This window comes from Amblyomma americanum, chromosome 7 (assembly GCF_052857255.1).
Source record: "Amblyomma americanum isolate KBUSLIRL-KWMA chromosome 7, ASM5285725v1, whole genome shotgun sequence".
Taxonomy (NCBI): domain Eukaryota; kingdom Metazoa; phylum Arthropoda; class Arachnida; order Ixodida; family Ixodidae; genus Amblyomma; species Amblyomma americanum.
Window position 1 is genome coordinate 38,185,494 of NC_135503.1, and position 24,575 is coordinate 38,210,068.

At 48.2% G+C, this 24,575-nt stretch overlaps 1 protein-coding gene across 1 annotated transcript in view; it reads right to left on the reverse strand.

The window, feature by feature from the left end:
- LOC144098927 (transmembrane protein 135-like) overlaps positions 1 to 24,575 on the reverse strand; it is a 65,585-nt gene that overhangs the window by 20,243 nt on the left and 20,767 nt on the right. The window contains exons 2-5 of the mRNA XM_077631889.1: positions 6,052 to 6,179; positions 2,723 to 2,815; positions 1,725 to 1,758; positions 808 to 873 (exon numbers count right to left, since the gene is read on the reverse strand). Coding sequence (XP_077488015.1) covers positions 808 to 873; positions 1,725 to 1,758; positions 2,723 to 2,815; positions 6,052 to 6,179 — 321 coding nt within the window. The remainder of the gene's footprint in view (positions 1 to 807; positions 874 to 1,724; positions 1,759 to 2,722; positions 2,816 to 6,051; positions 6,180 to 24,575) is intronic.

The following is a 24,575-nucleotide window of genomic DNA, read 5'->3' on the forward strand; positions in this document are numbered from 1 at the left end:
CGGCGTCGTTACGTTGCTCTTTTAGCTTATTTCATAAATTTCACAACAGCGCCAGCCTGTCTCCCTTACCTGTCAAAGCATATACGTGCACACATTTCGCGCCGATCGCATTACGGTACATACTGAAACGCATGCACGGAAGAACCGTATACCGCGCACGATATTATGCCTTTGAGTTTTGCCATATGTACTTTCATCTTTTTTTATTGCATCGAAGCGAATCGAACAAGGGGAAACAAGTACAGGCAGAAATAAATACGAAATAACAATTCAACATCACATGGGATCACGGTGGTAATGAGATGGCCTTGCATTCCGCGTTATATTTTTGTATTACTTTTTTGTCATAATATTGCTTTTGTCCTCTTTACTCCCTGTCTTTTCTGGCTCTTTAAGATAGTATTAAGAATAAACAAAGAAATCTGCAGAAGAAGAAAGAAAATGTGGCTACCAGTTTTCTTGGGGCTTTCTAAGCGTCCCTCACGCAACCTACCCGAGAAGGGGCCTTGCAAGGACGAAATAAAAATGCAATCAAATGAGCGGCCGTGGAAGGGCTCATAACGGTACGAAGCCGTATCGCACCGGGCCGGGTAGCTGCCTCATTACTTCATTCTTTGCGTATATCGCCCCCTCCGGCAGCTTCGTTACTCCCAGCCAGCACCACTCCCGTTGAGCGTATATACATACGGCGAGCGGATGCCGCTTCTTGATTGGCTAACGGGTCACTCTGCGTCCGACCCGAGGCATTTATCGCGGCACACCGAGAAACAACAGTCGCGGCAATCAGCGAGACCGGATGACACTCACCTCGCCATGCTTGACAGGCCGCAGCTCGTTGCGGGAGACCCTCATGCGGAAAATGGTCTCCGAGGCCTGCAGGGAAGACGAGGGGGGGGGGGGGGGGGGCGTGAGAACGGGACGCTCTGGCGTTGGTACGCAACTGGACACTTTGAGGCCAGTACCACGGCCGCTCAATGGGCGCACTGGGTGCCTTCCTCCACTGAGCGGCCGTGCCAGTACGGAAGCTTTAACCATAAATGACCTTGCGGCGGTACTCCGAAGATAAATGCTTATTACCGCATTGAAACTCTCCATATGACCAATCCCATAATTCTGTATCTTTTCCATATGTTATAAGGAGTCCATAAGAGGCATATGAAGTCGATGTAGACTATATGGGCAGCGCGTACGGAAACAAACGGACTACGTATGACGTAATGCGCACTGCACGAAAATCATATGGAAAAGGCATGAAAGCTTTATGGACACTAAAAGGAAAACAAATAACATATTTCCGTATACACCTCCATATCATATGGACTCGATGCACTCATAATTCTATATGAGCGGCTCATCTGGAACGTTTCAGTAGGGCATTACGAATTCTCGTCACATTTACGGGCCTGCCTCAGCAAGTGAAAGGCTTGCGGGGCGGTGCACAGCAGTAGGCATCCGGGTCATATATACAAACAACAAGTGCGTGGTTATTAAAACTCATACACTTTAAGTTTAATTACTACGAGGGAAACCTTGAATTTTTCGGGCTTCGGCGACGCTCCTGCTCCTCACACGAACATGTAGCGAATATTTAAAGCAAGCCTACAAAAGTGAGCGAAAATTTCTGCATGAATGCCAGCATGGCTTGGTTAGTCCACTTCAACCACAGTGTTGTTCGAAAGACAGCTTGATACGAAGAGCCAAGTTTTAAAGAGTCTTTCACTTACAATGTTGCAGACGTAAATGGCCAGCGCTTGTCTCCTGTGAAAAAGAGCGATTAATTGTGATCAGTGCAGTATGTCCACGTGTTACGTGTCATAATTATTAACTGTTTTTCCTCGGCTCTATAGAGGGACCACTCGTACCTCCACATCCCCTCCCCCCACCCCCCGCACGCGCACAACACGCACACACACAAAGAAACCAAGGAATCCTCTGCATCTCAGTAAAGACCTTCCTCTATTTTGTCTAACTACTATTTCCCCCTAGCTAATAATCTACTTCAGCCTTGGCTCAGGAGGTTGACTGCCCAATACAAGCCACAGTCAGACTCCGGCAGCGAGACCTCGGACGGGGAGAGGTCACCAGTCCCGAAGGCACGCTAGGCACTTCTCCATTTCATCGGGCATGGGCGAAATGTGACAGTGATGCGATCTCCTCATAGCCCGCCGTTTACGTATATCAATGCGACCGCATTTAAGTTGTCGTCTTGTAAAAACCACCCGGTCTCTCTGTAACGAAATTGCCTGATTGGTCGAGAGGGTCGTGACGTCATCAGCGCCGTCAAATTTGAAAATATAAGGCCTAGAATGTTCGAGTACCTTACACTGGATTACCATATGGGATTATACTAACCCGACCCTCTCTTCCACCTTAATCCACATAATATACCCCACTTATACACCCTAATCCATTTTCTGGAGTGGGCCTACTTACAATTTTGGTGGCTCCTTTGGAGTATTCGGGGGTGGGCCAACTACCAAATGCTACTGCATTTTCTTTTAAGGATGTGGTAAAGAAGACCCCAAGTTTTTTCAACCTCACGTGATCCTCTTCTCTTCGTTCTCCTAGTCTATGGTGGTCAACTAGTATCCTCACATGGTTAACTTCCCAGCCTTTCCTCTTTCCGTCTAGCAACAGAGCCCTTCATTATAAAACCGCAATAATTGGCGCGTAATTAGCTTGATTAAGCTTTAAATTGGCGCCAAAGCACGGTCCGCCTCACCTGCTTTTGCGTTCCAGCAGGATGGCCATAAGGCTGGCCAGGAAGCCGGGCAGGTACGACGCATTCAAGAAGTTGAACCGGCCCACCAGCTTCCTGCGTCGTTTCGGAGCGAAAGGGCGAAAATATTATGACGCTAAACAAGGGAGAATTTTATTTCGTTTAATACTGACGACAATAAAACCATTTAAAAGTGCTTCAGGCGCGATTTTCCCTCGCAGCTGACTTCCGGATCGTACCCGGAAGACCGTGAACTCCAAGAGAGAAGGATTCCCCGCAATCTCGTAATCTTGCTCTCGAGGTTAGCGATATGACGTCACGGCATGAACCAGGCTCTACTCGTAAAACAGCCGAATCTACGATTTGCATGACACCTTAACCACGTACTGGTGACGCTAACCTGCAAGTGACTACGCCCGGACATTTATTTATTTATTTTCTTACAGAAGATGTTCATTAAAACGCTTGCGACGTCTGTGCAATGAAGGCTTCTGTCAGAGCAACAAAACATATCGCGGAGACGGAATGGCGGTGTTAGACTAGAAAGGCGTTGGTTTCAACCGGCCGCGCACTGTCTTGCGCGTTCGGTACGCGGTCCAGTGCAGTTCTGCTGCTCTGACATCAGAAAAACCAGCAATCGGCCCAAGTAATCGTCTTGTTGACGAAAAGTGGCACCTCGGCGACTAATTCTCAACCTCCTTTCAAATCAATAAAGTGTTCAACTAGTCAATCAGCGACTGCGCTGGCTAATATGATAAACAATAAACGTGGTGGACATCGTTGGACTGTCATTGTTTCGTCTGAATTAACGCGGTGGTATACGCGTAAAACAATTGAAAATTGATTGCATGCTTATTCTGACACTGTGAAGTTAACATCCATGTAACCGCTTTTTTTCTGTTTGTTTTCGCACATACAAAGACAATTTTCCTTTGCTGAAATACGTTGGACAAAGGTGCGCCACAGTTTTTTTGCATATCTACCCTTACTTTTTTGCCAACCACGCCTCGAATTGGTTCAGTGGAGAGTGAAATTGTGAAAACAACAGAGGCCAAAAATACACCGAGTCACGCAACAGGCTCTCACGCGAGCGAGCGAACGAAAGCGCCTGGGAGTCTTATGCTGTAAGCCTGCTTTTTCTGTCAAGCTCAGCATCATCGTATATAGTTACGCTTCTTAAATTGCGCTCTGTATTTCGCTTATCCGAGCATCTGTGCGTGAGGCGAAGCTGTCTTCTGTCCGCTGATGAGGGTCAAATCCTTCGAAACACCGTCACTGCGGAAATCCCTCGTTTTTTTTTTTCGTTAATCCGCGTCAGGTCGTTCGAGATAATAGGTTTTTCTAGCACTCTTGCTTTCCTCCTCACATTGTTTTTTTTTTTCTGTCAGTAACATCTGACGATGGCCGTTCTGGACGCAGAAGTAGTAGTAGTAGTAGTGGTTTATTTAAAATAACATAAAAGGAAGGTAAAAGATTTTTGCTAGCCCCGGCATCTGCCATCACGTGCGGCGGCACCTGAGCTGGGGCAGCGGAAAGAAAGGATAGCAGGCAGGTGGGAGAAATGAAATAAGAGGTGAGGGGACAGAAGAAAGACATGGGGGGAGGTAAATAGTACACTGCATAAAATAGATATACACTGCATAAAAACATTAAAAGTAAACACTATAAAAGCAAAATAAATATACTATATACATTATTTACACAAAGAGTCAAAAAGTCAGTTGTCTTCGCGGCGCGCGTGTGCTGATGACGGGAAACTCGGCAGTCAATGGTCACACGCGCGCCGCACTTTGCACGCAACAGCTGGTGTGGGGCGCCCAGCTGTTAGAGCGTCCGAGGTAGCACACACGAAGCGTTCAGTCACAGCACTGTACTACCTGGCGCAGAACAGGCGGGACGTCAAGCCCGCCTGTTCGAGAAATACACACAGGCTCACCAAGGTTCGCAGAAGCTTCCAAACTTTGTTTCTGCAGTCGCACTCTAAACACGAATACTCTTATATGTGAATAAAAAGAGAGTAAGTTGTACTTCAGCGCACACGATCCCTTTCATGAAAGGAAGTGCGCTAGAGGACTATAATCACGCGCGCAACCTGGACACATTTCTTATTGTGTAAATAGTTTGTACATATTACTTCTCCCCCTATCCTCTCTTCCTGTCCCCTCACCTCTTTCATCTCATTTCTCCATTCTGCCTGCTATCCTTTATTTCCGCTGCCCCAGCTCAGGTGCTTCAGTATCGATGGCAGATGCCGGGGCTAGCAAAAATCTTTTCCTTCCTTTTTACTATTATTTTTAATAAAAAACCACTTACTACTACTACTAGCAGAGGACAGCTTACTCCCTTTTTACTCTTTTCCGTTAAGAGTGCAGAACAACTTCATATACGCGGTATTCAATCGAGTGGCCGCCGTGTTGGTTTAAGTAGACATAGCGGCTAAAGGCAGCTCGTCATGTCAAATCGGGTTATCGCCACGTGATCCGGCCTGTGCCGCTGAAGCTACGCCCTGTACGCCAGAATGGCATCCAGTGAATACTGCTTTTTTTTCTTCTTTTTTTTTTGCCGCAGCGCCTCTTCGCACGCTCCCAGGTTTCCGTGTACACCGCGTGGAAACAACGAATCACGAAAGCGCTCTTCGTGCATCCACTCTTATCGGACCACTTCAGTGTTTCCTTGACTCATATCCTTCTGCGAGAGTTATGCTGCCTCCACTGAAAACAGTGCGTCAGCTTGGCCACCTCAGGACCGATAGTGGAGGTTCCTAGCGTATAAAAAGAAAACAGGAAGAAAAACAAAGGGAAACTGCGATGACGCATGGTTGGCCAGAATTACGAACTTTGCCCGAGCTGCACTCTAAACAGAAAGGAGTAAAAAAGGAGTAGGCTGTGCTCTAGCGCACTCCCTTCTATAAGAGGGAGTGTGCGCAGAGGACAGCGCACTCGCTGTTTACACCGCGTATTCGTGTTGAGTGTGCAACGGGCATGTCTCTGTATAGGTGCCAGCCCAATAGCCTCAGAGACAAGGGAACAACACAGGTTTGCCAGGGCACCTTAGAGATCGCTTGGGCCTTAAGAATACACGCAAGGTTTATACGGCCCTATGGCACCTCGGAGGCCGCCTGGTCGTCACAGTGCATCCAAAGTATTCACTGCCTTTCGGCTCCTCGAGGTTTCTTGGCCTCCACAAATTCCTAAACCTCGGTGTTTTACGGCTCTCGGTTCCCCTTATTGGTCACTTGAGCTCCCCGAGGGTAATTATGGGGCCCTTCACTTCGTAAGGACAGTGACAGCTATGTGCAGGAGCGAAACTCAATTCAGCTCGTTGCTCCGAACCTGAGCGAGCAGAAGACCGCGATGAAGGCGAAGGCGTTGAAGCCCAGGAAGAAGGAGGAGATGAGCACCGCCTGCAGCGTCCGCTTGATGCTCTTGCCATCGTAGCGCCTGCTGTACACCAGGGAGGCCTGCGAGGAGAGAGGGGGGGGAGGTTATATTGCTACGCATATACGGTTAAACGCGGATAAAGAGCTAGGACGGGATAGATATAGACCTCGGTGCACTCTGAACACGAATACGCCTATACGGGAGTAAAAAGGGAGTAAGCCGCCCTCTAGCGCCAGAGAAAGGAGTGCTCTAGAGGACAGCTTACCCCCTTTTTACTCCTTTCTGTTTAGAGTGTGGAGTTCGAATCGACGGCATACGTTCACCTATGCTTTACGGAGTCGCAGCGTGTCTGTCGGCAGCACGAGAGAAGGAGAGACTGAGGGAAAGGAGTCAGTTCAAAGCTACGACGCTATACAGAATTAGGCTGCAATCAATAGCCTTTCTTTCACGAGTGATAAAGATATTTAAAAAATAGGCTATTCGCGCCAGCCAGTTATCACCCCCCCATTACAAGGTCACAACTGCTATTAAATAACGCACGTTTATCCAAGCGCGAACATTCGAAGATTATAGAGTTGGAATGACAAAAGAAGAAAAACAGACCTAGTACATTAGCGTATTCAGTGCAGTACGGGCAGCCACGTGATTATCGTCAAGGCAGCACACAGCGGTAAACGTTCACTTGAGCGATTCTGCCCATCGAAAATGCGTCCGAAAGAAGTGAGCACGAAACGCCACTGCGAAAGCGAAGGGACTGGAAAAAAGCGATACGCGTGGGTGACGCAAACGCCAAGGATCGCAGTGCGTTAGGACATGGAAGCCTATAGGCAAGTTGCTAACATTTGTAGAAAAAAAAAAGTTTCAAGACTAAAACACCCGCGCACCACAGCTGGGCGCGGTGCCTCGCAGTGTACAACAGCTAGAGCGTCCCGCTATCGCTGAAGATCGTGCGAGGAAGAACCGGCTGACGTCAGCCATCGAGTGCGCAATTCCGCATAAGTACAGTCGCGGAAAGAGGAACGTTAACCACGCGCCTCGGTGGTCAGTCTTCTGACGCGTTACCTAGCCAAAGGTAATGCATGTTTGAAGCATATGCAAGTAATGTTAACTTTTTAATGCGAAACCATTACTAGTTCCATTACGACAAAAGCCCGCGGCGTGTGCGGGTTTGTACACGCAGATTGTAAATCCCAGCGACGGCAAGAAAGAGTGACGTCATCAAGCGGCCGTACGATGCACACGGCAAGCGGATAACACCGCCACTTCACCGTCGTTCGCATAAATATACCCGCTACTGGCCGACCTCCGTGTGGCGCCAGTTTTTCTCGACGACATTCGTGCCAAAATTGTGACGCAACCATTTGTCGTACAGCGTTCCGGGTGGTGTCATGCGATTGATCACTGCACATAGCTTACGTGTGCTAGTCAAGTTGGAGGCTAGCTCGCGACATGTGTTCGAACCTCCTGCTTTGGCGCATCTTCCTGGCAATTTCTTTCTCGTATACTTCGTTTAATGTTTGTTTATGGCGTTTTAACGTCCCAAAGCGACTCAGGCTATGAGAGACGCCGTAGTGAAAGGCTTCGGAAATTTCGACCACCTGGGGTTCTTTTTAACGTGCACTGACATCGCACAGCACACGGGCCTCTAGAATTTCGCCTCCATCGAAATTCGACCGCCGCGGCCGGGATCGTACCCACGTCCTTCGGGCCAGCAGCCGAGCGCCATAACCACTCAGCCACCGCGGCGGCAAACGTATGCTTCGGGTATGCGGTCACCACTAGGCAGACAGATGTATATTTGCAGTATCCCACTGCCTATCGTCAGTCGTTATTCGCATCTCGGACGGTCGAACGTTACTTTCACCGCATCAGCCGCTTACGCCGTACGGGGGGGCGGGGGTAACTGGCGGAAGTGATAGACGAAGGAAGCGCCCGCAACCCCTCCTGCTCCGGCGCGGGAAAAGGCGCAGTTTCCCCCCGAAGCGACGACTTTCCGCGCGGCTTACGTATAATTCAGCCCGGCGCGCTCGGTGCAAAAAGCTCCGCTCCTTTGCTCGCGAAAGCGGGCGCGCGTGCATTCGCGCCCACACACACACGAGTGAGCACGCAGCCAGCCGCTAGTTCGCTAGCTCGCACACGCGGAGGCGTCGCCTTCGCTCCTCGTTGTGCGGGCGCTTCTTTTTTTTTTTTTCCGCTTTCGACACTTCCACACGCACGAGCGGAAGGAAGGAAAGACTTATGGAGAAAAGCATGCACGTGCCTTGTCAGCGCGGCGTCGCGCGTCTTCCTTGCACCTCGCTCTTTTCCTTCCGCGAGTTTCTTCCTCTTTTATTTTTTTTTTAAATTGGAGCTTACAGTAAATGTAAAGAAGAAGCGAAGATACAAAGCGACGTGCCGCAGCCGATCACACCTCGCGTTTAACAGAAACACACTGTCGCGCTGTGCACTGCACGTCGTAGTCTTCATGAACTTCCATCTGTGCACAAGTCGCGAAAGGAAAGTCGGTTGAGTGTCCGCCTCGCATGCGGGAGGTGCGGGGTTCGATCCCCAGTGCCACCGGGAACCCATCGGTGTTACAACGGGTACAAGCTGTTCCCTGAGCCTGGTGCTCGGCTTCTTTAGGCTGAAATGCTTGCGAAATGGGGAATCCTGTACCCCACCTTGAGTAGAAGAGAAAAAAAACGTGCCACGGCGCTCTTTGACCACAGATTCGCTTGCGCCATAAAAATTCATCATCATCAAAGGAAAGGAAACGCGCTTTCAGTCGCGCTTTCAGGTACGTGGCGTTGGTATACTAGAGCACTATAAAGTTGGGTGTACACCTGCAATAACTTGCTTTCGCGCAGTATTTTGTGGTTCGCAATGCTAAACCGCAAGCAATTTTTTCTTCAACCGCGAAGTTTCCGTGAGAACTGCACAGCTTTCCATTGGACCGAGTGGCTGCGCTCAGGTGCATGCTGATGAATAATTACTCTCTCAAAAAATAACATATACGCCATCTATATTGGAGATTCCTCTAAAGACACTAGACTAGAGAACGCAGGCGCGGAGCGTTCGAAGTTATTCACCGAAATCTTGGCCACTCACAATAAAACCAGCGGTATAGGAACTCAAGCATGCAATAGCACAGGACCGACGAGAAAAGCGCGTAAATATATCCAGTCAAAAGTCGGTCGAATTATAATCAATTCAAAGTCCAGCGTTATCCCAGTGATCCTTCTCTGTGTTTACGGCCTTTCCGCAGGTTTTACTTTGTGAGACCACGTAATAATTAGCCCAGCTGTCCCCCTCTTCCGTTAACTAAGCGTTGAACTAACAACAAATGTAACTGCTAATTCACTTTTACGCGCTTCTTTTTTTTTTTCTTATTACAGGAAGCTTTCCGCGCGCGTCAATATTCCTCCGCGAACTTTCTTGCAGACCGCACTCATTTCCGGGAGTGCTGGCGGAGTGCGGATAATTGCACAGGGGTGGGTGGGACTGTTAGGCAAGCTTCCCTCTCCGCTCTGCTTCGACTTCCTTATGCCATTCGGGCGGGACGGAGATCTAACAACGTGATCTCTTTTTTTTTTTCTTCGGTAACGTAACATTTTGTTGCTTAACTTCCTGCGTTAATAACCAATCCGTATACCACGGGGCTCCCCTTGTAACACATTGTCAAGGCCTCGATAGGGCTCCTTCAACGACCCGCCGTCTGCCGGCAGTCCTGTGCACCTTTCTCATCCCCCCCCCCCCTTTTTTTTTTTTGTATTACAAAAGGCCAGGGGAACGCGCTTATGTGGCTGAAACCTGGAAAGTCTGGCCACCGTGCTATATCCAGGAAATAATTTTTTTCTTTCTTTTTTTGCAGGCACCAGCCGCGCCCTTTATTTCGCGGCATAATAGAGGCGGTGCCCGTCTGGCGGCATCATTAGTGCGCTAGCGCCGTGAGCGCCACCACGCGTCACGGTGCGGCGAGTTTCAAATTTAGGCTGTCTAGCAGCATGACTTTCTTTTTTTTCATTATGTCTCCTCTCGTGCGGACTAAAGGCGGATACAACTTAAGTCTGCAATAAAGCTCCGGCGACATTCAGGACAGCCACACAGAATTCCTATAGCAACTGAAAAGTATAGTCCGTTGTAAAAGGCTTTCTCGTTGCCTAAGCAATAAGTTACCCACCAAACGCAGTTATAAGCTAAATAATTTTGGATGCCTCTGGCTCCCCTAATATATTAAAAAGCTGAATTCGTTTACTGCTGTGGTTAGTCAGCAGAGTAATGCAGGACGCCGTAGACCGTGGCCCATTGTTACGAAATGCTATTTTTTTTAACTGTATCCTACTATATATGAAGTGAATCCAGAAAAAAAAAAACACACTAGCTCTGTCTCACTGGAACTGCGCAGCACTTCATAATCTCAAGCTCACAAGTCTAAGCAGATTAGCAGAGCTTCAGCACCCGCGGTTCGCATCTAGCAAAATCCCAAAGCAACCGTTAAAACGTGCTCAGTAAGGACAGCAAAGTTGCTAGCGTGCTGCTCGCAAGGCTGCTCGTGCGCACAATTTATTTTCTGCCACAATTTTTTTTTTGTGGACCGTCCATGTTCTCCAGACACTCCTGATCACGACCCACTTCACAAGATAAAAGGGGTAAAAAAATGCCATCACAGAATTCTCTTTGATTTACGACTCCTCCGCGACCCGCGTAAAGACAGGCTCACTAAAGGGGACGTTGGGGGCGGAGTGACGTTACATTATCGGAAAAGGAAAGCCTTGCAAGGCTCGGTTAGACACAGAGTTACACTTGATTCATGACGTTGTCATCGGCGTATTGTTACGGGCGGAGAATGCTGGAACGAGGTAAGCAGCCTTTCAACTGCCGTACTACCTCCAGGGGACGTTTGACGGAGACAACTTCTGCTCGTTTTCCTCTGAAGACTGAATTTACTTTCTCATGACCACACAGACACGTCCACTTGTCTTTCCTGCGACCGCTGGACAAGAGGGAAGGATTAGCCATAAAAGATGGCCCCGTCTACCTGCTGCATATAAGCCTAGCGATCGCGGGCGTCCTTCGGCGAGGTCTGCTCCGAGTCACCACATGTAATTAAGGCTCGAAATGCTCCCGACAATTATTCTACCGCGTAGCAGCGCCTTCGTTTCCGCCTACCTGCAGTAAACATATTTATCCCAATCATCGGGCCACCACTCTCTGGAAGTCAGGCGCGTTTTCTCACGAGGAAAAGCGAGACTTCCCACACACGAGGCAGGGTCGGGAAAGCCATTACACTCCTTTACTTTCCCTGCGTAAAAACTTCAACCATCACACTCTCCTCGCTGTTTTCGACCTCTACGCGCGACTGTTTCCGTCTTAATTAATAATGACGTAAACGTAATAAGAACGTAACAACGTAAACGTAACGTAAACAGTGATGGAACACGCATGGCCGCTGCACGGCAAGGACAAAGACGATCGAAGTTAAGACCATGAAAAATTTCCGTGGGAAAAACCCGGTGCGCCAAGAACACAAGCCACCCGCGTGGACCTATTCCTGGATAATGCGGAACAAGAAAGCGAGCAGCACGATTCAGCTCTGAAATAAGAGTACTCATCAAGGCAACCGACGCCGCCCTTCGGCAGTGGTGTGATTAGGGCTGACTATAGGACGAGCAATGATATTGTCACGTGGTGGTGACGGCAGTCGAAGCAGCGATGAAGACGGACAAAAGGGTCTTCTAAAAGAAAACTTTATTGGGGCTGAATCACTCGGCGGCGGCGAAGCGACAAGCGTGCTCGGTGGTCGTCGAACAGAATGCCCGCCGCTGTCGGCCGTGCTCAATTTAAAGCTGATAGCGAACTTTCGAGATAAAGCGTGCAAAGTTTTTAGAACATTCCGGAACAACGTAGAATAAGCTCTGCCTGGCTGCGATCAATCGAGATAAATCTAGTCGAGTCTTGCGTCGCAAACAAAGCGATGAAGTGGCGTGGCGGCAGATTTGAAAAACGAACAAATACTGCAAATATTCGCGGCAATATGCTGCCTCGAGACACCACACCAGCTTCCAGGTCTTGCACTGAAAGCGCACTGCAACAAATGCAATAGGTGTAGAGGCACCACAGGCGTTATGGTTTATGGGGGATTTAACGTCCCAAAGCGACTCAGGCTATGAGGGACGCCGTAGTGAAGGGCTCCGGAAATTTCGACCACCTGGGGTTCTTTTACGTGCACTCACATCGCACAGCACACGGGCCTCTAGAATTTCGCCTCCATCGAAATTCGACCGCCGCGGCCGGGATCGAACCCGCGTCTTTCGGGCCGGCAGCCGAGCGCCATAACCACTCAGCCACCGCGGCGGCTGTCCCCACAGGCGTTAAAGTCATGCGTTAGTCTGGATGGATACCTAAAAAAAAAACTTTTATTTCAAGAAATAGCCATCCAGTGGTTTAGTATTGTAATTCTTCTACAGTTAGGGCTGTTTAAATAGAGTTTTATATTTTCACAAAAACCATTCCTAATTGCATGGTGTATCATGTATGATACGCGACAATATTTTGCTAAAACGCAGCAACCAGATAGATTTTCTTTTTTTTGAAAACTAAGGTTGGTCTGGGTACATTCGGCCTAAATGGAGCTCACTTAATTTCTTTTAGCACAAAATAAAAATCTATGTAGTAAGGTGTTAAGAATGGAATTCGATAGCATTAGATTTCACATTTGTCTCATCTTCTGTTGGAAGTTCTGTGTGGATTTGCGTCAGTTTATTTGCAATTTTCGATCTAGGTTTCAGTCTAAAAAACTGGGCTGTCACACTCCGACGGGCATGATGACAGCGCAAGGTCACGTGACCTCTCTCGACCAATCAGCGAAAATCGTCTCGCACATCGGCGGGGTTCTGGCGTGACGACAACTAATGTTTTCGCATTAATAGCAGGACTTGTTTCGGGAAGGAATGGGAACGATATTGAAACCGCACGATCACCTAATGACACCCTTCGCTTCGACCTCACGCTCGCCTGCATCTGTTAAAACGACTTATTTCCTCATGCAGGAGGCGTGCGGGATATCCCTTGTGCTGACACGGTCGAGTCGGTGTGCATTAATCAAGATGATGCAGTGTCATTTCCAGGGTCCATCTGTGTAATAGCACGGTTTAAAAGTTGCTGTTTGTATTGCTCGTGCAATAATCCCTGAGGGGTTTTTACAGCAGAGGGTTGAAAGAAATTGGTTACAATTCCATCTGTGGCTACTGTGACAACAAAACATCAAAACAACAACATCTCTGATAAGAAAAGTACACAGAGGCAGTAGCATAAACAAATGCAGAAACGCAACATCATCAACAACGAGTGAAAGAATGAACTCATTTCGCAGAAAGCTTAACAAATTATTCGCACGTTAACTGTGCGGCGGTAATGCACGGATGTATAGTTCATTCATTCGTGCGCAGACTGCGGGAAACTAAAAAAAAAACAGTGAGTTTAACAAAATTGTTATAGTATATTGGGGTGCATTAATCGGGTCTGTCGTGTGCGTTTATTATTTCATGAAAACACAATACTTTTATTTTATTTATTTATACTGTTGGCCTTGCAGGGTGGGAGGTACATGACATTTGGGTAGCAGCATGGGCACAATGCAACAAAAACGACTTACTGCACAGTACAGACAAACTCCAGGTATCGTATAAACACAATTTGCTTCAAGAACAGTTACCTCCAGCGCACTTTCTACACAAGAACTCAACTGAAGGAAAAAAAAGAAACAGCTCTAACCTTGAAGGGTGAAGAAATTAAGGCTTGAATCTCATAAATTTTTAGACCATTGCAATTATGCTGCATGTATCTCGCTATTCCATTCGATAGAATTCTCGCAGCCCGGGCCAAAGTTTGTGAGATATCTGTCTCCCAATTTCCACCCAATCCACATGTTATACGCATACAGCACAGCGACAAGCAGTGTGAAACTCCTGCATGCCTGTTGTGACGCAGCTTTTGCGATTGGCGTAACACAGGGCGAGTTATCAGAATTTTATTGAAAGGAATAGTCCAGGATTGCGACCGCCTCTAAGTTTCCAATGTGATCACGCACGCGAACAGCAAAGACTAAATAAGGCAGAGGAGCGAACTCTGCGGTGTCTGCAGACAGGAATTCATCTCTGTCCTGCCGTAGTGAAACAATTTGATCCCAATATAGACGGGCGTCACCCGCACTGTGGAGAGGTCTGCAAAATTTTTCGCATGGTGTGGGCATGTGCTCAGAATCCTCACCTTCCCCTACCCGAGAGTCATGGGAGACTGCCCTCCTCAACTGCTCCACACTGGAGTCCCAAAGGGCTCTGGTAAAGCTGGCGCGAGACGGGGCCTCGTAGTGCGGTGTTCCGGACTAAGAATACCGACCATGCGGCGGGGTCTTTTGACTCTAAAAAACTCCCTTAATGAACATTAAAAAAGTTTTCACCACCACCAAAACCGCCCCCCCCCCCCCCCCCCCCCCCCCCCCCACCGAGAGCAGCAAAAAGTAAGGTAGAAGTGGTGATACAATTATTCTCCCGTTTAATACCGTCGCATGAATTCCATATGGAAGCACGATTCGCCAAACCATTGCACAAACGATGAAAAGGTTACGAGCAACGCCCCCGGGGACCCACAACACGAACGCTATGCGCCATGTTTGACGATAACCGGCACGCCGCCTTCGCACACCGGGGGAACATTATTTACGCTAGAGTGACCCTGAAGTGCTAAAGCCCACAGAGAGAGAGAGAGAGGAGGAGGAAGACCTGGTACAGCACACACGAAGAGGCGCAACAGGAACACCCTTCGCGCGCACCCGTGTCGCGAGCGCTCAGCCTGGCAGATAGGCAGGCAAGCGTGCAGGCGCGAAATCCCCTTTCTTGAGTGTCTTTTTTTTTTTTTAGGCGGAAGTCTTGCGAAGCGGCTTGCCGACTCTGTAGAAAGCGAAACAGCTCGCACATGCGCGCCCCACACGAGCCGTGCGCAGAAAGCGGGAAGCGCCTCCTTCCAGTACACGATAGGCCGCGAGCAGTGGGCCGAGGAAATCTCGGCCGGCGTAGAAAGAGAAAAAAAAAAGGAGGGGGATAGAGAGGGAGTGTTTTGCACGCATTCGACTTGCCGCTACACCCTCAGCCCTAACTGCAAACTCCGTGCGCATACGACGTCTTGTACGGCTTACTCTCGTTTTGAGGATTTCTGCCGTCTTTCCGTTATTTTTCTCTTTTCATGCTCGTCTGCAGTGGAAAAAAAAAAAAGAAGTTGCGAGACAGACGAATGGAGAGAGAGAGAGAGAGATAAGTGGGGGGGAACAGTAACTATACATCACACGAACTTTATGTGCGCGCAACCTACAACTGAACAGCGACCAACCAAGCCATGCCCGCCGCGCGTGCTTTGAAAATTGCTCCACATTCGTACATATAGTGCGGGTAATAACAGCCCGGCTTTTTTTTTTCCTTCCCTAAAGCGTGAAGCGCAGCTGACGCAACGAAATCCGCGAAGTGCGATGGGAAAACTCGTTTTCGCATTGTTTCCGCTTCCCGCTTCTTTCTCTCTCTCTCTCGTTCTCCCATTTTGTTTGCTGTTTTCATACATTGAAGCCGTCGAAGCGTACATATATAGTCTTGTTTCAAATTAGATTAAATATTTCTTGGAAACTGTTTGTTGTAATGTGAAATGTAGTTGCCCTAAGATATTTCGTCATAGCTTATTCAGCTAGCAGCAGTGACATAGGTCAACTGACACGAACAGAAAAAAAAAAAAGAATCCTGGAGTAATGGCAGAATCCATAACTTATGCACGCGGAATGCGGTGGCCGCAAGTGTTCGATGTCCAGGGCTGGCCTCGTCTGTTGGCTTCCCTCCCTTCACTTTATCCATAGGCACAAAATGATTTCGCCAATCTAATATACACAAACAAAGACTGCTATCTCCTGCGAGCGCCGTTGGCCTTCGTCTTGTCTTTTGCCTCCTAGAGCTGGAGGCCACGAAATAATCTCCCTCAAACTTTTATTGTCCCCACATTTTTTTTCTTCTTGATGGCGAGAGGCGAGCGTAATGATGTTGGCCTCTTGATTTACTTCCTTAAACGATCCCTCAGTCTCAAGCTGAATTTCACGTGCTCTTTTTTTTTTCGACCATCGTAGCATTAGGTGTAAATTAAGGCACGGAAGATTTAAGGATTGAAAACTCCGTGCCTATGATCTGAATTACTTAAGGCAGGCCTTCCTTTTTTCGCTCGTTTCTGAAACAACCTTGCATCCGCTTCGCTGGCGCCAAATCTGAATCTTCCCGTCTATATCGTTGAACTTCTGTTGCAGAAGACATATTATATATACTATATTATATATATATATAATATATATATATATATATATATATATATATATATATATATATATATATATATATATATATATATATATATATATATATATATATAGCTTCAAAATCATCTTGAGAGTGTTCACCAGCGCCACCTTCGAACATGGTCGAGGGTGGCGCTGGTGAACACTCTCAAGATTCGCGTACACCAAATAATAAACATAAATACCCACGAGAGCAGCAGATTGGGTAGCTCAGTTGGTAAGAGCACTGGACGCGATATTCGGAGGTCGTGGGTTCGGATCCCACCGGCGGCATGGTTGTTTTTTCTGCTGCTTTATAAGTAATTTTTTTAAAGCGATTTATTAATCTAAGTAATATTATCCCACTGATAAGCACAACATATTAAAAAAAACGTTCCCCTATGCACCTTGGTTTCGGTGACTGTTGGCTCCCTTCAGAAGTATATATATATATATATATATATATATATATATATATATATATTGTGGGGACCTGCCCTGCAGCCCCTGAGTTTGCTTTCCCGCGAGGCACCGTGCAGCGGCGGTCTCACCTCGAGGCTGAGCGGATTCCCTTGTCAGTTACATTAACTGGCAAGAGAGGGCGCCAGCGTCGCTGCGCGGGAGACTGCTGAAGCCTGCCCGCGGGAGATGGGCTCTCTTGGGCCGGGAGAATGAGCCTGAGCGGACGCGTCGCTCGGGGCTCCGCTCTTCGCCGACGGGGCGAAGAAGCGACGGGGAGACAGGCTCCCGTACTCGTCCCGTCCGGCCTGCGGAGTTTATATCCCTTGCCCTAGCGCGGGCGAACATTCGCTCGGAACCTTGCTGGTGAGTCGGACGCCCTCGATTCATTAGCGTACCTTGTTGCTAGCTGGCGTTATTGTTTCTGTAGCAATAAATGCCTGTTTGTGTCAGCCAATGTGTCGTTCCTTTGTTCCCCCAGAGCAAGGCCCGCCGTGGTCGGCGAGCGCTCGGTAGCGTACGCGATCACGGGGTGGGGTCCGGGCGGCTTTGAACCGTGTCAGCCGCGATTGAGTGGGGAGAAAGTACTTATCTCCCCATGTCAAACCCCACAATATATATATATATATATATATATATATATATATATATATATATATATATATATATATATATATGCTTCTCAGTGGGATAATATTACTTAGATTAATAAATCGCTTAAAGAAAATTACTTATAAAGCAGCAGAAAAAACAACCATGCCGCCGGTGGGATCCGAACCCACGACCTCCGAATATATATATATATATATATATATATATATATATATATATATATATATATATATATATATATATATATATATATATATATATATTAAACCGTCGCCATACATGCACTAGTCCGCGACAGGTGACCGAGCGTCACAGAAGCCCCTCGGAGCCCCACAATAAAGGGCACATGCCAGTCGTCCGCGAGCGACTGACCCACGACTTGCACGGCCGAGCGGCAGCGCAGCCAAGCGGCGCATCACCGAGCCGCTTGCCGACCACCGAAGCATCGACAAACAGAACGGCGTGCGATGTCCGTGCTATCCATGCGACCTCGTATTTGTTAATAGACGGATGACTGAACTCGGGCGCTTACAGCGATCAGCCTGGTCCCGGCGGTTGACTCTGCGCGGAATGCGATGCGATAAGCGTCGGTATGAGGCAAGGTGGACAACGAGTGCCGCATAGTCGAGGATCGGAGACCGATAAAAGGAACTCCCGCATGCCGAGAGAACGGATTATCTTGGAAGTGGTGAAGGCACTGGCTGAAATAACACCGTTCGCATCCGAGCAGTTCTCCGTTTTATTGCACGCCTGTTATTCCAGCTGTTGCTCTCACTGATGTCGACGCTGATGAACACGGATGGCACAAGGACGATAAACAAGTTGAACCGTTAGCAGCAGGCGCGTCTGCGAACGATGGTAAGCTGCTCGGTTAAAGGAAAGAAAAAGAAATGATCGTACGGAATTAATACGGAATTAAGTCAAAAATAAAAAAAACAGATTAAGCTTTTTTCTCGTTTAGTTCTATTTTTTGTGGATCACGGTAAAAACATGCTTCATGACGCAACATGTCACGTGCCGAAATCTCTCAAAGAAATGAGCGGTGGTGAAGGCACAGCGTCGCGCTTTTGTAAGAACAGCTCACAATGCGGCAAGACAGCATTTTACACGCAAACTAATAATCACACGCAAAATTATAATCAAAGTGAAATGAAACGTAAAATGCGGACACCAGATGGCGCCACTATACATAAAACTAACCCTATTCATGTCTTACGTCATCAAATTTGCCGCCACCATCACTCGCGTTCAGAAAAGCGACTTCAAAGGTATGCGGCCCTGCTCCTGCCGATAACTAGATGTCGGACATGGCGCCCTGCACAGCTGTATACAGAAGTCATTATATAGAGCACTCATCTGGAGAAGAGCCCGACGGCTATGCGTATAGGTATTCTCACGTACTCCTTCGTTGCGTCATTCCCGTCTGTCGAGGCCGACTCAGACACAGCTTCAGGCGTACGATGACAGCTGCCTGTACTACGCTGTCAATGCTCAATGCGAAAGAGCTCGTCAGACCCAGCCTGCTTGTAGAGCGAGGATAGCTCGAGTCGAGCGGACTCGTACGTATGAGCGGGTTCACGTGGGTATTATAGTATGTGCTATTATTGCCCACTTCCTGTCAATTTTTTATTTTTGTAACTAACCTGCCCACTTCACCAAATAAAGTGGGCTGTACGGTGTGCAATAATTTGAAATTTTGCATTCAGTGGAAGCCCCGCCGCGGTGGCTCAGTGGTTAGGGCGCTCGACTACTGATCCGGAGTTCCCGGGTTCGAACCGCGGCGGCTGCGTTTTTATGGAGGAAAAACGCTAAGGCGCCCGCGTGCTGTGCGATGTCAGTGCACGTTAAAGATCCCCAGGTGGACGAAATTATTCCGGAGCCCTCCACTACGGCACCTCTCTCTTCCTTTCTTCTTTCACCCCCTCCTTTATCCCTTCCCTAACAGCGCGGTTCAGGTGTCCAAAGATATATGAGACAGATACTGCGCCATTTCCTTTCCCCAAAAAACAATTATTATTATTATTATTATTATTATTATTATTATTATTATTATTATTATTCAGTGGAATGCGCTGTTGCGTAGCTAATGACAACGGCCGGCATTGTGAAGGAACTGTACTAAAGTCACGCGATTGTGCTGCCTGCATCCTTGCTTAAATTCAAAACAAGCAATCGAAAGAGAGGGAGGAAGAGAGACAGAATGGCTTTTTTAATTAAAAAAAATGTAGTAGCAGCGTCACGGTTTAGGAAGAGAAAGATGGTGACAAAAAGAAAGTGCAAAAAATCGCCAAAGAAAATAAACGCGAAAAAAAAGCCATATTAAGGTGCGTTGCTTGGCCAGTTGTCGATTGAACATTATGAAGGAATACAGCGCAAAAGAACGGGACAGAAGATAATGGACACACACTAGCGCTCATGTGTGTCGTCTCTTTTGTCCCGTTCTTTTGCGCTATATTACTTCATAATAAGATGCGATATCATTAGTGTGAATATATTTAGAGATATGAGGGGGGGGGGGGGGGGAGGTGTAAAAAGATGTTGAAGTTAAAATAGGCTAGAAAACATTTTCTGTAATGCCACTCGTTTCCACTGTAACACGAGACCGCTAGCTCGATCGATTTAAACCAATATCTGCAGCAGGATACAGCTTGAAAACAAAAAAAAAACAGCAGTTGGTAACACTGGTCACGGTCTGTGCCGTCCTGTATTAATGCGCTTATCGAATTACAACAGTTACAAAAAAATTGGAGGGGCCACTTAAGCTCCGCTTTAAGTCCTCATAACCCTATGGCGCAGTGGTGCAGCGGTTAAGCGATGCGCTACTGCCCTGCAATGACAGGTGCTCCCAGCGGTGGGCCCTGTGCGGCCAAGGTTGCTCTTCCCGAGCGACTGATCATTAATTGAACTGCCACCGGCCACACTAGGCAGTTTGATCACTATCCGGTGGGCAGGGCGTGATGATGCAGCAAGGTCACGTGACCTACGTGACCCACATGTCCCCTAGGTTGCTCTCTAGGGACCACCTGCCAGAGCCATGCCCGCGATTCTTCGCTCACAACGCCGACAACGCCGACGCCGGATTTTCTGGAGAACCGGGCCTCTAACCGCGCCGTACTTGCTCGAAATGGCAGACGGTGGAGACACCGGCGTTAAATTTTTCTCTTTTCTAGCTAATATTATCTCGGTGATTTCCTTTCTCCGCAAAATCAGCCTCTTCGTCACAGGAAAGTGACGATCCATCATTCTGGGCCATCTTCAACCAACTCTCGCCGTCCCTTTCACGGAGCTCGAGAAATACCGCGCGTGTTCCCTCTAATTGTGGCGGGAGCTGCACATCGTCTTAATCACAACGTCCGCGTTACGTCGACACACGCCATAAACGCCACCGGGAAGGCCCAGTGTGAAAGTGCACCCCCCCCCCCCCCCCCCCCTTAGTGGCCGGCCATCGATGAGCTCACGCAAGTATAGCTGCAACCTGGAACGAGCGAGAGACTCCCGCTGCAACAGGTAGCCGCGGCGGCGCCACTTAGCCCAGATACAGCACGGCAAAAGCCCCCCCCCCCCCCCCCCCCCCCCCCTCCACTCCGTTCACCGCGCACTCTCACGGCAGAGGCGGCGCTGGTCGGATGTGGACCAACACGCCGAAGGGGCCGCGACCGCCTTCTTACTGGCCAACAATCGCAGTGACCCGCTTGGGAGGATCGAGGCCCGGAAGCCGAGCCGCTGCTTCCTGGCACACGCCCGCCGGTCAGCAGCCCCTTGGCGCCGCTCTCGTGTGCGACCGGGTCACGCCACGCGAGCGGGCGGGCGTGCGAAGAATATTCGGCGTTTTCTGTCAACCCGCGCGGAAAAGCGTCGGGGCGAGGTCGATGTCCGTCGAAGTGGTCGTAGCGCTATCTGTGGAGTATTCGAGAAAATATTCGGCGCGATCAGTGCCAACGGGGGACACCCTGGAGTGTTTCCTTCCGGTGTAGGCAGAGCGCGCATTTGACAGAATAAGGCTGACGCCTAGCGAGGTGGATGTGCAGCTTTTAAAAGGTACCATATACCGAGGAGCAACGGTTCAACGAAAAGAAGATTCTTCGAAGAAAATAAAACACTGTTCTTCCTCCTCCTCCGGTTCGAATGAGTTAAAAAGACAACTGTAGACGTCTCTGTTCCCTTCGTTATGGCCTCACGAGAGCGCCCACTCCGAGAGCCGACACGCTCAACGCCCATCTGAATCGATTCGACCTGCACAGGACCCGCGATATTAGCCGGCGTCGTTCTGTGCCGCTTCGAGAAAGCGGGAGCCAAAAAAAAAAAAAAACTTACCATATTTATAGCCCCGAATCCACGAGCCGGTTCCAAACTGAACCGAACTGAACAGTCTCGTGGATTCGGCCCCAGCTTCGCTTGCCGCTATTTTAGATGACTCGCCCATCGCCACACCCTAAGCAGCGATTTATGCGGCTGCACAGCGGACAAATCAGTGTCGCACGCGCTGGTTCGCGTCACTGCCCAAAGAGGGCGCCACAAGTAAGCACGCTCATGAAAACAGAGCTCACATGCTAACGCATTCCACTCCGCATCAATAGCATTGATCGCCCGTGAATTTCTTAAAACGAGAGTGCCCAGTTTCTGGCCCACTTGGGGGGCACCCCCGCGGATTAGAGGGTGAATGCGAAAGACAGGATAAGAGGGAAAGGCGCGAAGGATAGCCAGAAGGGTGTTCCGGCTGGATACCCTTCCGTATGGCAAAGGGAAGGTAAGATGTAAAGGGAAGAGAGGCAAGAGTGATGAAGTGATTACCAAGGACGTCGAGTAAGGACATACGTGAGGCAGAGTCACAAGATGTCGCGCTGGCCTTACGACGCTCCAAGGGACCGAAACAGCATCTGCCGTGCCTTGATGGCTAAAACCGATGCGGTCACCGTCCGAGGATTTTGTCCCCCGTCAGCGGGCGAGTATTGAGACGTTCTAGAGCACAGCGCAGCGTTTGTCTCCCAGCTGTGAACACAGACCGTTCACAAAATGTGGGGTCAACTGTTTCCTTAAGTGGCATAGGTGGAGTTGTCGGCTATACCAACGAGAATTGAGTAGTCCTTCGTGAAGGCAACGCCGAGCAGCAAAGAGAAAAGTTGCTTCCTGTTGCGGTAGACAGCACTGAAGACGGAGCTGTAGTCTATAGTACGCGCCTTCCGGGAGTCGAATACAAAGTGCCGTATCTTCCAAACTACTAAAGAAGGTGAACGTGTGAAAAGGCGCCGTTTTAACATTCTTTCTTCTTACTATGTGCGAATAGATTAGCGCTATCCACTAGTCTATCCTCACCCTCTCTCACGTACATACACAGCGGTAAGTCGAGCGTTAGCGACGAAGTTGGTGCGCAGTTTGTTCAGTAACAAATGCAGCTCGAACAACAAGTTCATTTCAATGCGTATTTTTTTTAATGACACGCGGATCGATCAACAAAACAGTTTCCAAAATCCCCGCATTATAAAGTCTAGCCAGGATATTCGCATTTCCGCACACTGCCTGAGAAGGCCTGCACGCAATCTGAATGCAGAAGACCTTTGCAAAAAATAAAATAAATTGCCAAGTGCTTACGGTCACTTGACTCCGTATAACAGCTGTTGCTGTAATATATATATATATATATATATATATATATATATATATATATATATATATATATATATATATATATATATATATATATATATATATATATATATATATATATATATATATATCTTGGCTCCAAACTCTTCTTATCAATATTGGTAAATCAAGAGCGGCGTAACCGCAGTCACTAATTGTTCGTCGCGAATATCTCGCGGGTATACCGTGAAGTCGAATGGTGTATCGGGGCAAGGACGCCTGCGCACAGCATTGTCGTATTGCCACGGTGCAACCATGAGAACGTAGTTTGCACATGAATAACGGCACCTGCGAGCAAACCAGCGAGCAAGAACGCATTCCTTGTCTATGGTAATAACTATGAGGTAGTCAAATGAGCACTGCTTGGCACCCAGAACCTGTAAATCACGTTTCACAGATAGTCATCGAATACGCGTTTGAGTAGCAGATTCTGCGCCTTGAGACTCTTGTTTGGCATTATTTCACACGTAAAAGGCGGAATTTTACGCGCAAGCCTGGTGTGCTAAATAACTCAAATTTAGAGTAGAAAGGCACATGTATTAGAAAAAGAAAGAGAAATAAAAGCGCCCAGCCCGCGCCGTAATAGAAGGGGACACAGTCCCCCCCCCCCCCCCCACCCTTTTTTTTTCTGCCTATTTTGATAGTAGTCTCCAGCGCTTGAACAATGGTCCTCTATGCACTTTTATCGAGTTTATGACAACGCCGTCAGTAACAGATTGAGAAAGCTACGCACATTCTGGGACAATCCTTTGGAACTGCACACGCCAGAACGGCTCTTGAAAAGGATGAATTCTCAGTGAAAAGAGGCTGTAGTTGTGCGCCTTTGAGGACATGTCATAGGCATGGACGGATGCGTAAAGTGTGCCTGAATATTTATAAAGCAGTAGTTGACGTAAAAATATTCGCCAAACACTCAAGCATATAACACAGCAGCAGCACAGCATTAAATTTTGCAAATGTCAAGATTTACGGCGATCGCATTTTCGAGAAGCATGCGTAACAGCGGGTCTTCGACGAGCGCAAGCAGTGGCGGCAGAACTGAGAGCATTGTATGTGCGCAGCCTGAAGGCAACCTTCACCTACAAGCGCACACTTCTGTCCTTCTGCGCCATGCGTTTATTTGATGTTCTTTACGCCATATTCTCCAACTTTCTATTGTGACTTCATTTTCCTTCATGTGCTGCAAGACTTGCACAAAGTCCCTATGGAGGTGTCTAAAAATAAGCGCATTCGTCGCTGTCTGAACATCTATAAACGTTAATCTGAACGGCCCCCCTTACGAAAATGGTCTATAGAGAGTCTGTAGACTTCTTATAGACTATTGCCTTCCTATAGATATTTCTTTTCGTCTATCCATAGACTTTCTATAGACAAGAGTCTACTAACAGTGTGTGACCATAAATCTATAGATTGCCTATAAATT